At 42.4% G+C, this 17,194-nt stretch overlaps 2 protein-coding genes and 1 long non-coding RNA gene across 6 annotated transcripts in view; 1 reads left to right on the forward strand and 2 right to left on the reverse strand.

Moving 5' to 3' along the window:
- Positions 1-3,168, reverse strand: part of herc1 (HECT and RLD domain containing E3 ubiquitin protein ligase family member 1) — a 93,196-nt gene extending 90,028 nt beyond the window's left edge. For all 4 annotated transcript variants that reach the window (XM_052063817.1, XM_052063816.1, XM_052063818.1 and 1 more), the window contains exon 1: positions 3,016-3,168. The gene's annotated coding sequence lies outside the window, so the exon portion shown is untranslated. The remainder of the gene's footprint in view (positions 1-3,015) is intronic.
- LOC127599824 (uncharacterized) lies at positions 2,702-5,385 on the forward strand. The gene is made up of 2 exons (XR_007962176.1): positions 2,702-2,836; positions 3,059-5,385. It is a non-coding gene; the product is annotated as an uncharacterized LOC127599824 (long non-coding RNA).
- A 92-nt stretch (positions 5,386-5,477) lies between these two features.
- Positions 5,478-16,252, reverse strand: dapk2a (death-associated protein kinase 2a). The gene is made up of 8 exons (XM_052063966.1): positions 16,008-16,252; positions 10,749-10,970; positions 9,067-9,205; positions 7,319-7,448; positions 7,152-7,227; positions 6,613-6,765; positions 6,482-6,527; positions 5,478-6,347 (listed from the first exon to the last, which is right to left on the reverse strand). Exons 1-8 carry the CDS (start codon positions 16,067-16,069, stop codon positions 5,694-5,696), a joined length of 1,482 nt encoding a protein of 493 aa, XP_051919926.1. The 5' UTR covers positions 16,070-16,252; the 3' UTR covers positions 5,478-5,693.
- Positions 16,253-17,194: the final 942 nt, after the last annotated feature.

The following is a 17,194-nucleotide window of genomic DNA, read 5'->3' on the forward strand; positions in this document are numbered from 1 at the left end:
GAGTGAAGGGCGGGCGTATAAGAGGACGCTAAAGACACGTCCCTAGCAGGTACCAGTCGCCAATATGTGGAAAGGTGGGCGTGTAAGTGGTTGCTAAAGGCACGCCCCTAGCAGGTACCAGTCGCCAATGAGTGAAGGGTGAGCGTGTAAGAGGTGAAGAGAAAAACGTGAGTACATTGTAAAATGGCTAAATAAAGTACAACCAGACTCAGTTTTTCTTCCGTTGCCTTTTTAAAAACATGTTCTTAGCGTGCGTGCATGCATGCTGTATGTTTAAGCTGGCGTATGTTTTACCATGCCTGTCTGCGCCCAATAATAGAGTGCGTTTTGTGTATGTGTCAAACACAGAAATAGCACCCGTTACTGAGACTGTGCCCAACAATACGGTGCGCCGAATGGTCATGAAAATATGGTACTGAAAACCTGGGATATTCTGGTTAGTCACATTGCACTGCTATTATTTTGAACTGTATCAGTGGCGATTGCTCTCGAACTGCAAGGGAAGCTCAGCTTCCCCTAAAATGTCAAAGAATAAGTGATATGAATGTAAATTTCATTGTGTGTACATGTCATTGACTAAATGTGCGCTACAACATGTTCAACTTTTGTTCCGAATCAGCTTCTTCTTACTGGTTACGACGCGACTCGCTTCCCATTCATTCCCACAGCTTCGCTGTGCTTTAAACAGTGGACGGTGAGCGTCACCTGAGCGTCTACTGCCCGGACGCTGAGCGTCTCGAGAGTTCAGGGTAGGTTGTCCCAGTGCGTTGAATGGAGGCGAGTCATTGGATACAAGCTGGGTTTTGGCCCGCCCACGGACGCTCGGCGTCTCTGGGACTGGATGGCAGTACCGGACGCTCATCTTTTCTGCATCAGATTGGATGATCTGTCTGAGCCTGTGTTCCAGTTTGATTGTCATCGAAATGAGCCAATCACCGATCTTTTAGTGTCGGCATCCGTGGGGGCACTTTCAATTCTCATTCTGTTCTAAATTGAACTGGAGACGACTTCTAATCATTTTAGCGACAAATATACAAAGAAAAACTCATTGAATGCACCACAAAGTAATTGTTGGAAGTACGTGGAAACCGATGTTATTAGATCAATTAAGCTGTGCCACAGACTTGACAAAATCAGAACAGTCGCATATCAACTCAAGTGGTTCATTAAAGCTCAGATTACTGAATGTTAGTCTTTTTCAGTGGTTTTTTCCCCCTCCTAATGTTTGAAGTTTAAATACCTGTTTCCTGGAAACCTATTCAAATCAGCTTCAGTTTTTTGGCCGTTATAAATGTTATACTCTGTAAAAGTGATATAAAACAAATGTGGGTCTATTCTTTGTTTTGATTATTACTGTTGTGTTTATATTACTTATTTTCAAGGCAACATTATTTTTAAGTTTATAAGTTGGAGTTAAAAAAAGAAGACGTCTCAGAATTAAATATTCAAATTAAAACAATGAAATAAAACGTTTATTTAAGAATTAGTTGTGTTACATTTTGATGAATCATCAACACGTAGGAGTGAGGGGGCACTTACTCATGGTATGACAAAAACATTCGGGGGTACACAAGCCAAAAAAGGTTGGTAACCAGGGCTTAAGAGGGAAATCAACCCAACAATGTTCTTTGAAATAATATGCTGCACAGTATGCGCCCCCATTAATCAAATCACAGCATTCTGATTCATGTTTGTGAAATACAACTTAAGCAACAACACTCACCCAGTTTTATCCATCTCATGGGGTGGCCATTTTGCCACTTCTTGACTACTAAATATGACATCACAGTTGCTCAGGGATCAGGTTTGTAAATAAACTCAGTCATTTTGTAATTTCATGCACATTAAACCCATTTGATTTTGTGAAATGGTGAATCAAATTAAAAAGCATTCCCAAGCAATCAGTCTGTACATTGACGGCATACAGAATCTTCATGGACAGTAGTTTTGCAGACAAATGGTCTGTTAGTGCAACAAAGATAAGTACAATTCACAATAGCGCAAACTTTGAGAAACGCTCTTAAAAAGAAAACTATTCACACCTCAATCCACAGCCAACAACTGGAAATATCATTAGCCTTGCATTCTTTACAGTTTACTTCTTACGGTATTATTTTTGGCTCAGTAAAAGCCTGAACATACAGGTAATAAAGAAAAACAGTGCAGAAAATATATTATTATAAGATATATAAGACAATATTTACCTTTAGGGAATATGCTCTACTCAGAAAATTGGGATGGGAAACGAGTGGCTTTGAGAGACTCCTTGTGATGACACACTGATAAGGTTACAAACAATGCTGATGCTTTACAGCAGTTTAGGCGTTTTGGGTGATATGACAGTCAGGGTATGCCACTATTGATATAAGCGATTCGTCCCCAGCAAGCCAATGGGTCAACTTTTTTTCAGTGACAGCGACGCATGCTACTGCTGGTACTGAATGTGATTCCGATGTTGTAAACTCTTGTCCAACGTTATTTAAAGACGCCACGCGTCAGGTAGAGCTAATTTTTAAAAAATGAGTTTTTCAGAAAGGGTGGCTTGTTGACTTCCATGTTGTATTATCCTCGGCAAGGGTATTGTTTATGACAAACCGCTTCATAAACCTTGGACAGCATAAACACAGGACACGTAGGTACTACCAACACATGGATGTCATTACGTGAGGAATGTCAATTCGCTACTTATTACGACAAAAGTGGCCGAGGAAGACGACTGTCAACGAAATGTCAATGTTTACGTAAGCTAACACATGCTAAATTTCCTTACGTCACTCAGCTAGCAAGGCAAAAGCGTCCCAGCGATCAGCAAGGTAGCCACCACCCTTATGTGTAGGTATGACGAGGGGCTCGTAAATTACAAGTTGTGCATTGAGTTACGATATACAAGCAAAAGCCCATGTTAGGAATAACCGATAAAGCCAACAATCATATTAGTTGTGCTTTCTGCTGTCTCATAGCAGGTTAGCTTCCTGGCAACGCTTTATAGTTAGCAGGAATAAATTGCTCGCTTACCGCCAACAACTGTCAAAGGCCTCCTCTATTGTTGTGTTTACAGGAGAATGTGACACGGCTTCATCGTGTCAACATGAAGAGTTCTGGCAATCTCCGCAGGATTTAAAAACACTTCTCAGCACAGAGACAGGGCCGCGCATGGACGTCCATGCCTTCTGAGCACCTCTTCCGTCCCTTCCACTGCAGTGGGTGCGTGGAGCAGTCGACCGTTCAGCCCCTCCGCGAGCCCCAACCCCGGACTGTGACGTGGACGCGTGCGAACCCGACTCTCCTCGACGCCTTGCCTCGATCGATCAATTTGGCCTGGGGCGGGGTGACTGATAGCTCTCCAACATACGCCTGTGTGCTGTGGATTCCCTCATTCAGCAAAGATTATTTTAAGACCAATGTTTCTTTAAGAATAGACTGCCTCAGTATCATCATAAAATATACAGATTGCATATCACAACACTAGATATACCACAACTTGTAGTATAGCAGGGGCGTTACTCGACATAAAACAACTGGGACACAGGGGCTGCAGGTCCTTTAGTACCGTTCCTAGTACATTGGCCGCAACAACAGGTCCGCGGCCCGATATGAGTCTACGGACCACTCGGTACCAGGTTGCAGATATTTAGAAAAAAATGTTCTGTAGCAGAGCATATGTGCCCCAATTGTAATATATCACCACTGCGGTAATGTAATAGCAGTCGGATCATGTACCGGTCTGTGGCAGAAAAAGGTTGAGGACCACTGCCCTACTATATCCCCTTCCACACACGCAGACACACGCGCACACACACGCACATACACACGCAAAACACCACTGCTAACTCTTACTAAAACTACTACTTGTTATATATAATGGATGTACGAATAGATGGGACGTTAAATTGTCCCTAATGAGGATAAGCAGGGTGGATGGATATTTCAACAACTGCGAACACTTTGAACACTACAACAAAAAACATAACAAACCACTTTTTGTGTCACGCTACCACACATCAAACTGCATTGTGCGTTCCGCACTCCAGGGAGAGCTGTGTGCGTGGTGACCAGGAACGAGATGGAAAATCCTGAATTTCAGGAACGTGTTTATTTTCCCGAACAGCCAATGGAATACCCGGCTGGTCTATGACATCACGGCCATGACTCATGACGGCTGGTCGACAACAACCTTTCAAAGCATGACGAACTTGTCTGTTTCTTGTTTTGCTGTACCGTCTAATATTTTCATTTAAGTCCTTAAATTCCAGTGTGGGTGAATTCTGGTCCATCTTAGAAATCAAGCGCTGAAATAATTTTAAATTGTGAATGACGAGACGTAGGATCTACGAGGAAGTGGAATCAAGTCATTCTGGTTTCAAATACAGTACTGGCCCAAATTAGAACAGGCACGAAGCAAAATGAGACTAGGATGAGCACCCACTCTGTCGATGTCTACCCCAAGATGTCAGTAATGCCTAAGGCATGGAGTTCAATGAGACCAGCGGTCTGTATCAGGGTTGCACAGTTGATCTGCTCTGAGATAAGAAATTCTGAATTTCCGGATCCAGAATCAATTAAATCAACTCGGAGTGTATTTACCTGGAGTTCAGCGCCTATTAATTTAAATAGACTAGTATACAGAATTGAATGTTAATTGAGCATTTCAAATTTAGCGGCACATTGGTCGACTGGTCAGCATATCTCCCTTACAGTGCAGAGATCCAGGTTTCAATTCCAGCCCCGGCTTTCCTCTGTCGAGTTTGCATGTTCTCACTGAGCTTGCATGGGTTTTCTCTGGGTATTCCGGTTTCCTCCCACATTCCAAAAGAAAGCCTGATAGGTTAATTGGACACTAGTGTCCCACGGTGTGATTGTGAGTATGAATGGTCGTTGTTTGCCTATGTGTGCCCTTCGATAGACTGGAAACCAGTTTAGGGTGTGCCCCGAGTGAACTGTGAACTGTAAAAACTACATTTGGCTGTTATGCTGCACACAAATGGAATAAACTGCCACAGGAGTGAAGTCAGATCAGAGTGTAAATGCTTTTAAATAAATTTTTTCTTTTAGTGAGAAATCTACTTTTATTTCCTCACTTTAAAATAATTTTAAAGTTTTCTCTAGATGTGTTTGAATGGTGTCAATGTATGTCCTGGCCATTTTTGTTAAGTAACCTTTGTTTTCTATGCTTTCCTTTTGAATGTCGTTAACTGTTATGTTTTTTAATGTTTGGAGGTGGTGTGTCTTTGTGTGAAGCACATTGAGTTGCCTTGTGTATGAAATTGCTATATAAACAAATAAACTGCCTTGCCTTACAGTAGTACATCACCACAAGTTACAAGGACAAAACGTTGAATGAATAACTCTTTTTATAGTTTTAATCAAAACTGACAATTGAGGCAGGATATTTGGTATCTCTCTTGGATTGGATATTGTTGGATAGCTTAATACAGTTTGCCCTTTAAGACATACAGTATCGCAACTCTCACAGTGAAATATTCCTGTCATGCCAGGTTGAGGGGCTGCCAAAAATAAGTGGAGAAAAGCAAGTTTCAACTACAGAAACCAAAATGTAATGGTGATTAAGTACAGAGACATTTATTTTCTTACAGTATTTGGAAGAGTTCGTATTCAGTTTGCAAATGCAGGAATTACAGCATACCACCATACATTTATTGAACATTCATACAGAAACTCAAAATAATGCTCATCTATCTTTGTTGTCCGGTTTCAGTTAAATCCAGATCAATCCCAGACAGCAACTCCCCTCCACATGAGCGGTTCAGCAATTCTTTCAGGGCTTCATTCACCTCGTTATTGAAGACGGTGGTAAGGTTTCCATTGTGGTAACCACCACCCGCATCGTTGGGGGATGAACCCATTACCTCCTGCAACCACATCAGCTCATTACAGAGTTCTTGTTTGAGCGCATCAAAGTGGTTCTGTCGTTCCTGGTAGCGGCTGCTGATGCCACTGAGGCTGGAGCTAAAAGATTGCATTTCGTCTTTGAGATTTTTCTTCAAGGACTCCACCTTACGGAACTCGTAGCGGATTTGCGAGAGCTCATGGCGCACTCCTTCACTCTGTTCCTTGTACCAGGCCTCTTTCTCATTGTATATTGAGACCATGGCATCAATATCTTCTTGCAGAGAATCATGGGATGCGGTCAAGGTCAGGAACGAGCATTCCATTTGATCAATGTCCTCCACCACCATGGCAAACCGCTCAAAGTTTATGTAGGTGTTGTTAGGTGGCATGCTTGAGTGGCACTTAATGGTGTACTCCCTCAGACGCTTGGTCTTGAGCTGGCGCCTTTCTCGTTTCTGCAGCTCTTGGCCTTTATTTTCCTCCTTGCGCTCATTAGACTTGCGGGTTCAAAGAACAAATAGCACATATTTAATTAGAACATTAAAAAAATTGGTCCAAAATTGTGTCAATTTCAAGCATGAGTCCAAAAGTCAGCCTGGAGTTCACATCTAAATTGACCATTTCACATTACCTTGATCCATGGGTGATTAAGAGTGTCTTGAATTGTCAGTCTTTTCCTGTAATGAAAAAAGGTGTCTTTCTAAAATCATTGGATTTTTATTTTGTACAGTTTGCCTTGGGCATCATGAACCAAACTCTTACTTTTTGTCCCTCTCCAGCAAGTGACTGATAAAATCTTTGGCAAGTTCACTGGTATTGTAGAAGAACTCCTCATCAAACTCATAGTTTATGGCTGAAATGTTCTTCAGTGTGTCCTGTTTAGTCTCCCCGAGGAAAGGAGAAGCACCACTTAATCTGGAATATAACATAAAGACATTCAGTTTGTTTGTCTGTTTGAGGCAAAAGAAGGCAAAGTGAATTACTGTACAGTCAACCTCCCACGAATTGCGAGTGAAAGGAACTAGGCAGGTCCAGGACGAGTAAAAATCCATGTATGAGTGATGCCAATTAAAATGAATTTGGCCACCCCCCAAAAAATCTTATGAAAAAAAACCACTGATAAATATTTTTATGCATTTTCCACGACAACCGGGGGGAAAAATATGTAACCCCAAAAAATCTGGGAAAAACAAAGAAAACAAAAAAACATCAACAAAAAGGTTTAATTAACAACAACAACAAAAACATCAGTGAATATGCAAGTCCACGGGTGATTGGGTTGACTGTCACTGTTCACTTACAGGATGTAGGTTATGACTCCAATGCTCCACATGTCTGCTTCTAAACCCAATGGCTCATAGTTGACAATCTCAGGTGCTTTTGAAAAAGATAATGTTGTAAACAGTTGCAGTTAAAGGATCGGAACACAGCACTCTGACTGATGAGGATATTCGGTAATCAGTCTTACCAACAAACTCAGGTGTTCCAAAGATGTTTTTGAACTCCACTCCAGTTTCAATTTTGTGGGCAAGACCAAAATCAATGAGTTTAATCCTTGGCAATGGTACATTCTTATCAAGCAGCATTATGTTTTCAGGCTGTAGAAAAACAAATGACACAGTCCTCAAGATAAACTGCTGAAGTGTTATGAAGTGCTCACAACTGATAATTCAAAAACTCTTGGTAAGTTAAAAAACTAAACTAAACAGTAGAGCTGTCAGAAATAACTACTCTATTATGTGGGCGGAGTAAAGTACATGCATATTTTAACTAAACACCCTGGACTGATGGCCAATCACAGAGATGCCTGATGGGCATCGATCAGCAACGACAAAGGCATCATTGTGAACCACTGAACAACCAATGTCCGCTCTACAGACTGCATTGACTCTAAAACTTCCACACCCACCCTCAAGTACAAGAATCATTCGTATGCGTGGATTTTCTCCAGGTACTTCGGTTTCCTTCCACATTTCAAAAACATGCATGGTCGGTTAATGGAACACTCCGTTATACCTGAGTGTGATTGTTAATATGAATGCTTGTTTGTCCATCTGTCAATTGTGCCCTGCAATTGGCTGGAAACCAGTTCAGGGTGAAGCCCGCCTACTACCTGTCACGTTGTGCCCGAAGCGATAGAATGATCGCTTCGTGCACAACAAAATAAGGAAGTGGATCCCCGAAATAGCAGACACAAAAGAGGTTTTGTCAGGGAACAAAAGGAGTCTTTAATACGAACACAAAATACCCGACCGGGAGAATAACAAAAAACGCTGGTCAAAATAAGGACCAGGGATAGAATAAAGAGAACAACAAAAACGCTTGCGGCAAAATAGCAAGGAAGGTCTGATTAGACAATTATATAAATTACATTCGCAAGAGGAACAAGGACGCGCAATAACAGCCACAAGGCTAAAAGGCAACGAATAATCCAAATAGGAATTGGGCGAGAGAATATTGGCGCGGCGTGGAATTCTCCGGCAGTGAGTAGACTGCCAGAGCGTTCAAATAAAGGCAGAGTAATCAACCACAAATGAGTGACAGGTGTGCAGGCGGCGGGGATAAAGCCCGCCCCCTGCTGGCAAACACGGGATGTGACACTACCCAAAGACAGCTGGGATAGGCACCAACCCGCACTTGACCCTCGTAAGGATACCCGGTTCAGATAATGGCCGGATGAACATTTATTTTATTTGCACGGGGACTATAAGTTTCAGAGAGTCCTCGAATGATCATTAAACTTTGATGCTCCACTCACATAGACGGACGGCATAGGCCAATTCTATAGTATACATGAGTAAAATGTACTATGAATATTTTATTCTCATTATTGCAAATTTTACTCTGTTGGGACTTGGACCAAATGTAATCTTTTTGGGGTAAATGTATACTTTATGAAATTCATTTAAATTATCAAATTATTATAATTAAATTGAAACAAGTTAAGTGCATTGCACTCTGTTAAAAGAAAAAAGCATAGAGCAGCATGGTGTTGATGTCTTTCCATGCTGGCTTTGTTGGTGGCACGAGCAAGAACAGCAGCAAAAGCAGCACACATTTAGACACCCGAACCACTCACTGGATAAACCGGTCTAGCAACTGAGTCAAAGGCACTAAGCAAGACCGACATGCTGGAGAAACCAGCAAGAACAGCATAAAAAAATAACTAATGCTGGTCTATGCTTTTTTTAACCGTGTAATCATTCCGGGCCATACCTTGAGGTCAAAATGGGCTATTTTTCTGGAGTGGAGGTAGTTCACCCCCTCAAGGATTTGCTTGATGAACTGGGTTGCTTCGTCCTCGCTTAGAGACTCTTTCTGGGCCAAGAAGTCAAACAGCTCACCCCCTGATACCCTTGAATACAGACAGTTTAGCATTTAGGTGACTGTTTTTTTATCTCCCCAGACTTAAAATATGTGACTTTGAAAACTGTCATGAACCTGTCTTCTTTGTTTTGTTTTTTCAGTGTCCAGCTGGAGACTAGTGGTTCACTCACAAGTCACACCTGTCCTAAATTTGGCTTTGTTATTTCTCTCCTTTAAAAGCCATGCCATGCCGACAACTGGCTGTCGGATTACTAAATCTTGCTCATGACCCTGTTATCAAGTGTTTCAATTCTCGAGATTTTTTCTGTATTTTTCTCCTCAGAGCCTTTTCCTGACTGGGGACGAGCTAGTGGGACTGTCAGAAAACAGTTAACAATTATCACCACAATTCACATGCACATCTCTTCTAATGCTCACATACATCTCAGAAAATATCAAAACAATTGCTTCAATATTTTTAAGTTTATGGACATTAGCAATACCTTCATTAAGTGACTATAAACTGGAGTGTGCGCCAATGGGGAGGAAGTTGACATTACCGATATATTCATAAATGCAGTCAATGTCAATAAAAATCAAAAGTATTGGTGCGATCGGTTTGATATTTTCAGAGATTAACGTGAGCATAAATAGAGATAGGAATGTGTATTTTCAAAACAATTGGTCGTAGTTTTCTGACATTAACTGCACCTTTTTTACATTAGGCGTTTTAGACTGTCTTCACAACTCCAAGCTAGAAATACACCAGCTTCCCTTCTAAACATTTGCTCAAGAGCACACCTGGCATCACAGCTGCCCTTGATGAAATTAGGGCCGTGCGCAATCTTTAATTTTGGGGCCCTCTAACGGCTGTATTTCATGTACTTAGTGTGTGTGTGTGTGTGTGTGGGGGGGAGGGGGGGTTCCTCAGGTTGGTCAGATGTCGCAGTTCGCAATGGTTTCTCCTCGCACAACATAGGGCCCACCCTTCGCACAGTGTGTGATCTCAGAGTTTGCAGGCGTGGCTTTGTCTGGCATGATGATGCCTTCTCCGTGCTTCTGGTGTTATGATCAGGCTTTGACAGAGGAGTGCCAAGTTTGCTCGATACTTTATCGGCTTCACTCAAACTGTGTGTGGCAATTGGCACTGGTGCTAGTGAATTAGACGTTCATCAATGATGCTCATTTGGAACGAGGTGGGCAATTTCACAATTGCCTCATATAAATACGCACAGTTAAAACCGGCGCAGACACATTGTGCTTAGCAGCACATTTAGTGAAGCATTTCACCATCTGCTTGTGCTTTGTGAATCAGATGCTAACTGTTTGCTCTATTTATAAGGGTTAGTGCCACGCAATTCCTTTTGTAAATTCAGCCCTGAATGCGCCTAGACTCAATACAGGTTGGCTTATGGAGTACATCTTCATAATAACAATATTTCTAAATGACTGAAGCAAACATTTTTCTGCAATTTTCCAAAGTATTTAGCATATTCCACATATCCAAGCAGAGACTTCTTGAGTGCACATTACATGAACCATTTCCAGAAAATCAACAAAATATTGGAAAACGTAATGAATGAGTCACTCACAACTCCAGAATGAGAACCACATCAGTGCGATTCTCGTAGACATCATGTAGAGTGACAATATTTTGGTGCTGAATCTGCTGTAGAATGTGCACCTCACGTTGGATCTCCTCCAGCCGAACTCCCCGAGAGCTGGCGATACTTTGCCGCTTTTTGATGAATTTCGCAGCAAATTCCTGTCCTGTATTTTTCTCTCTGCATTGCTTTACAATGGCAAACTGTCCACTAAAACACAAGGAGTAGAAGAGAGATTATTCTTTATTGTCATGAATTGGTTTGTACCTACCGTACATTAGCTGAAAAGTCACTTTACTGAACCCATTTTGTTGAACACATGCCATTAGTGACCCATTGACCAATGGGCATCTTTTTAGCGCCCACTTCTGAGCATACCTATGTTACAGACATCAAACTTGTGACCCAGACTTTATGGTGTACCCTTTATGGTTTGAACAACAATTACAAGCACTGAGCAGCCACAACAATATGACCACCTGAACAATCTGCAATAATATAAAATAAGGGAATGCAATTCTGTACCGAGATTATAATTGTTTTAGATTTTTTTTAATAACCGGTATAGGTTTTATTTCATTTTGACTTTTGTTTTTTTAATTATTATTTCTTTATTTGACAGGCACAGTGCAGTCAAACATAGTCCCGAGCTTGCAACTGATGTAATATAAAGTTTATAGCTGGTGGTAATTCTCAATTCTCGTCCCCAGTTGGGGTCTTACACAACTTCGCAGGACAATATAAAATGTAAAATGAACTTTAAAAAGGCCATACCACATACCGGTAATTCGATAATCAATTATCCAATATCACATTTACATGAGATTAAAGCTTCACTCACTTGCTATTTGCAGTACAATATACAATACACCTCCATTTAAAAATAAAGAAATAACATAAAATTGTAAAAACATGCCTTATAATGCAGTAATTCCTTCATCAATCAGTACTGCATTGATATAAAACCTTAACTCCACATAACCACCACAAAAAAGACACACTATAGTTTTGTTACAGGTGAGTGCAGTTCTTTCTTCGTTCACCAGGTTTTAGCTCTGGTGGTTGTCACACCACGGTCACTTACACTTTCTCCTGTGCCATTCTTATTGTCAGCCCCGCCTTGCTTGTTTTCTCCTGTTGCCCTTTACCTTGCGTTTAAATGGTTCCTGTTTCCCTTTGTTCTGTGCAACTGTGTTTTTGTCTTTGTGCGTGCACACCAGTCTCTCGCCACAGACCTGATCAATTCTTACCTTGTTTCCACAGCCTTGCCATTTTGAGTCGTCAGTCGATGATCCTCAGTCGCAGAGGGTGCTGGAGGCTATCCCAGCCATCTTTGGGCAGTAGGCGGGGGGCACCCCGAACCGGTTGCCAGCCGATCCCAGGGCACACAGAGACAAACAGTCTTCCGCACTCACAATTTAGAGTGTTCAATCAGCCTGCCGCGCATGTTTTTGGAATGTAGGAGAAAACTGCAGTACCTGGAGAAAACCCACACAGGCCCGGGGAGAACATGCAAACTCCACACAGGAAGGATGGAGCTGGGATCGAACCCACGACCTCTGTACTGTGAGGTCAACGCACTAACCAGTGGACCACCGGGCCACCGCCTCAAATAAATATATCGTTCAATTTTGTACCCCGCAACTGTGTCCTGTGTTCAAGCCTGGTTCTGACAGTACACACTGGCCAGTATGAACACAGTGGTGGCAGGGAAGCTAGCTGTAGCTCTATCTGCACAGGGGACTCGCTTGTCCCAACAGGAGGAGCAGGTGGCTGCATTACACCAGGGAGTCAAGGGTCTCACCCACAGCTAGGAGAGCTTTTAGGCAGCCGTCACAGCCTAGGTCGGGTAGATTAATGAACAAATACAGCAACCACTCACTCTCCTCAAAAAACTAACCACGGAAGATGCCAAGCCTCAGACCTAGCCTGTTCCATCACTCCGGTTCACCGTATCTCCCATGTTGGAGCTGAAATCCGGCTAGGTTCTCCTGAGCGTTTTTCGGGAGAACCAGGACTGTGCCACTCATTTATGATAGACCGTAGGGGGATAAGTGGGCCATGGTCGAATGGGCAAGAGACTCCGCGATTTGCAACTCCATTGCAGAATTCACAGAGGCTCTCCGTAAGACCTTTAACCCTGTTTCATCTGAAAGTGAGAAAGCACGGGAGCTGAGTGGACTGAGGCCAGGGACGGCGTCTCTCTCTGACTATGCCATTCACTTCAGGACTCTGGCTGCTGGGAATGGGTGGAAAGTCACGGCACTTCATGATGACTTCCTGAAAGGGCTGATGGGAACCGTTTTGCCATTAGACTTCACTACAGGTCTAGACTCTCTCATTGCCCTTGTCATTCGAACCGACAACCGGCTTCAGGAGTCTCGGGCCCTCCAAGGAGGACAGCAACAGAAGCCGGTGCGCCCACAGCAGGTTCCAGTCGCCGGTTTGCCTCCAGTCATCCAGCGGCAGAACAACACCAGTTTCTGCATGTGGAAGAGGAGGAACCCACGCATCTGGGCAGAACTCAGCTCATCAATCCCGAATGCCAGCATCATCTCAAGGAGAGGAGCTGATTTTACTATGGGGAGTCTGGACATCTTGTGGCCGCCTGCCCAGCTAAAGCAAAGTGTGTGGTGAGCCAATTCACTTTCTCAACATCGTCTTCACGCAGTTTGACCCCTGTCAAAGTAAGACACCAAGCCAACATCACAGAATTGAAGGCTTTAATTAACTCCAGGGCTGATGAGAGCTTAATGGACTGGGGGCTAGATCTCATTCCTGGATCCATCATTCACAAGGGACAACTGTACTCTGTGCCAGGCCCCGAACGACAGGAAATGAAGGGCTACATTGAATCTTCACTGAAGGCAGGACTCATCCGGCCATCATTGTCTTCTTCTTTGTAAGCAAGAAGGATGGGTCCTGAAGACCATGTATTGACTGCAGTCCTCTCAGTGAAATCACTATCAAGAATCACTATCCACTCCCTCAGATGTTATCTGTCTTTGATCAGCTTCAGCAGGCCACCATTTTCGCAAAACTGGATTTAAGAAATGCATATCATCTGATCTGAATTAGAGAGGGAGGTGAGCGGAAGACCGGATTTAGTTCTCCCTCAGGTCACCTAGTCATGCCCAATTGCCTAACGAATGCTCTTGCAGAGTTCCAGGCCATGATCAATGATATGTTCAGAAACCTCCTGGTCCAGTTTGTCTGTGTTTATCTAGATGACATATTAATATATTCCGCAGATCTAGACACTCATCAGCAGCATGTGAGCCAGGTCCTCCAGCATCTCCTAGATAACCACCTATATGTCACGGCCGAGAAAAGCATGTACCATGCTGACACGGTTTCCCTCTTGGGGTTCAATGTGTCCCTCGGGAGGCTGCAGATGTATCCAGCCAAAGTGAGCACTGTGACCTACACTTGAGAGCCGTAAGAAGCTGCAACAGTTTCTGGGATTTGCCAACTTCTACAGACGCAAAATTGCTGCTCCTCTCCATGCTCTGACCTCACGTTCGTTTCCACTGGTCTCCAGAAGCGGAGGAGGCGTTCTAAACCCTCAAGCATCACTTCACATCAGGGCTGAGTCAATGGAATCACCCTGCCCACCGATGTTTTTGGAATGTGTGAGGAAACTGGAGCACCTAGCGAAAACCCATGCAGGCACCAGGAGAACATGCAAACTGCACACAGGAAGGCCGGAGCTGGAATCAAACCCTGCACCTCTGCACTGTGAGGCACCACTCGATCACCGGGCTGCCATGAAGAAACTCGAAAGTCATAAAAGAGACAGCTGACGAAACAACTCCTCCAGCCATTCATTTTTTAATTGTCATGGTTCTGTTTGTGACCAACAGGTGGCACTGTAGGGCTCCGCCTACAGCGGCACCCCTGTTGGTCATTGTGTCATTAGTTGTTGAAAAAGACGATCACTCAGTGTCCGGTCATTGTATCTGTAATGTTTCTGTAACTGTTCGTTTTTTTTTTTTTTTGCTTCAGCCATGGTTTTTGTTTGTTACTTTGGATTATTTTTGTTTCCATGACTTTGTTAGCATTTATTTTCCTCAGTATTTTGTTAATACAATTTGACAACTTCACCCTGCTCCTCCTTCCTGCCTGCTTTTTGGGGTCCTCCGCTACCACACAGACAAGACACTAATCTGCTTATCCTCACGAGGGTTACGGATATATGTAATTATGGGTGTGGGTGGACAGGTGACAATTTTATTCTGTATAAAAATGGGTGTTGATTGTGTTAACAAGTTTGTGCATTGTATCGCGCCCACACCCCCTCGATATAGCCTTGGCTACCCATTGGTCCAGCCAATGCTAAAAGTCTAGCTTTGCCCTTGCCAAGGCTTAATCCAACTCACACACAAAATCGGCGTGTTAACTCCAGCTCACCCATGAGCATAAGCAGTTGAAAATGAATGGATTGATTTTCCCCAATTAATTATTGTTTTATTGCTGATTTCATGTTCTGACAATAAGTAAGGGCTTGTTTTGTCATTGTTTAGTAGTCACAGCGCGCACTAAATTCCACCTGCTTTTTTGAAATGCGTGGTTGTCAGTGAATGCTGTTTGTCCCTATCTGCAGCCAGTCTGACAACAGAGATAGTGTGCGTCTAAAGATAAAACACTGTTTCGTAAAGCAGCCTGGCATGTCAAGCAGTGCCTCCTGTCAGCTGACAATATAATTAACCCCAACCAGGCCAGGCACTGTTGCACTGAAGAGAAAGACTTGATGTGGAAGTGCAAAATAGTTACAGTATATTATGTCAAAAAAACACCAATGCTTGAGAGAAAAGCAAAGAACAGCATTCAGGCTGTACATCGTCCTCGGCTTGGCTTTCATCGTCACTACGTCATAAAGATGTTTATTTACTGCTTTCATTTGAACGTGTTACATTTAGGGCCAATAGTAGATTTCACAAAACATTTATTCTACCGTAATTAGTGGTTGACAACACCACTTGCATTCGCAAAATCGTTTTATTCTTCTAACTTTAATGTTTAAAAAAATATCAATGTGTGAGTGAGAACATCATCTTAGAATTAATCTACTGTATTTTGTAATCATGTCTGCCCATCGTAACCATAAATTATTATTGTTACAATAATAACAATAACAATAACAACTACTCTTATTATTAAACAATAGTTAATAAACTATTATTATTATTAAACAATCCCAACAACAATCAAACAATCCGATGTTTAGTGAAAAAGTTTTCACAGTACCTTCCCAACTCTTCCCCAATTTCATAGAAATCTTCAACTTTCTGTTGCTTGAAAATATCCATATTTTAAGTCCTCACTGTAGTTTAAAAGCGCAGTTTGATCCTCGGAAATATTTGCTGGGCCTCGTGTGACGCAAGAACAAAGTTGTAGGGATGAAACTCTCACTAGACCGATCAAGTCCCCTTGAAATTCTGTGCTGTCTGTTTTTCCATGCACAACACTAACATAAACAAGACAGTGGTGAGAAGGAAAATGTCTTGCAGAGTTAAAAATAGTGTCAACTGTGAACTCTGTGACCTCTGTGTATGGCTCTCAATGTCTCTCTGCCATATCCTGACACCTGGTGTGCTCCCATTACAGACACATGCAAGTGCATACTGTATTGCTGGAAAACCTTTGGTTTATGAATCTGTACTCCTTTGATGAAGTGCAATGTATTTGACTATTAGATATAGGCTACTCTATATTCTTGAATTATGTTTAATGAATGCAAGTGTGCGAGTTATGCAAAAGTAGAAATGTCCTGGGCAAGCTTTTATGTGACGTGGCTCGATTTACTTTTACACTGTAATAAATTTCTGTAAATTCGCAGTGAATGTACGACAGTATTTTACAGTTTATTTTTAATAATAATAATTATAACAATACTGTTAAATATTTGTCATGATTCGGTTTAGGGACCAACAGGTGGCACTGTAGGGCTCCCCCGGCAGCTGCACACCTGTTGGTCATAACTAATTAGGGCTTTAAAAGGACTCCCAGCCCGAACACTCAGTGTCGGGTCATTGTTGCTTCTTGCTACTGTCGTGTGAGTTGCTGTTGCTCTTGCTACTGTCATGATTGTTTGTTGGTGTTCCTTTGCTGCTGTCATCTTTGTCCTAGTAGTGTTTTGTTTTGGTTATTGATAGTTTTTGTTTAAGTCATGTTTTTTGTTTATTACTTTCGACTTTGTTTTGGATATACTTTTGTGTGTTTTATCAATACACTTCTTCAAATACACCCTGCTCCTCCCTCCTGCCTGCTTTTTGGGGTCCACCACCACCACGCAACGTGACAATATTCAGCATTTAAATTGACACTTAAACCACTCAGTTCACAATAACAAACGGTAGATAACTGTAATTTAATAGCATACAATTATGGACTGCTGTAACCTTCCGATGTTAGAATACTGTATGTAGTATTAG

This window comes from Hippocampus zosterae, chromosome 4 (genome assembly GCF_025434085.1).
Source record: "Hippocampus zosterae strain Florida chromosome 4, ASM2543408v3, whole genome shotgun sequence".
NCBI lineage: Eukaryota > Metazoa > Chordata > Actinopteri > Syngnathiformes > Syngnathidae > Hippocampus > Hippocampus zosterae.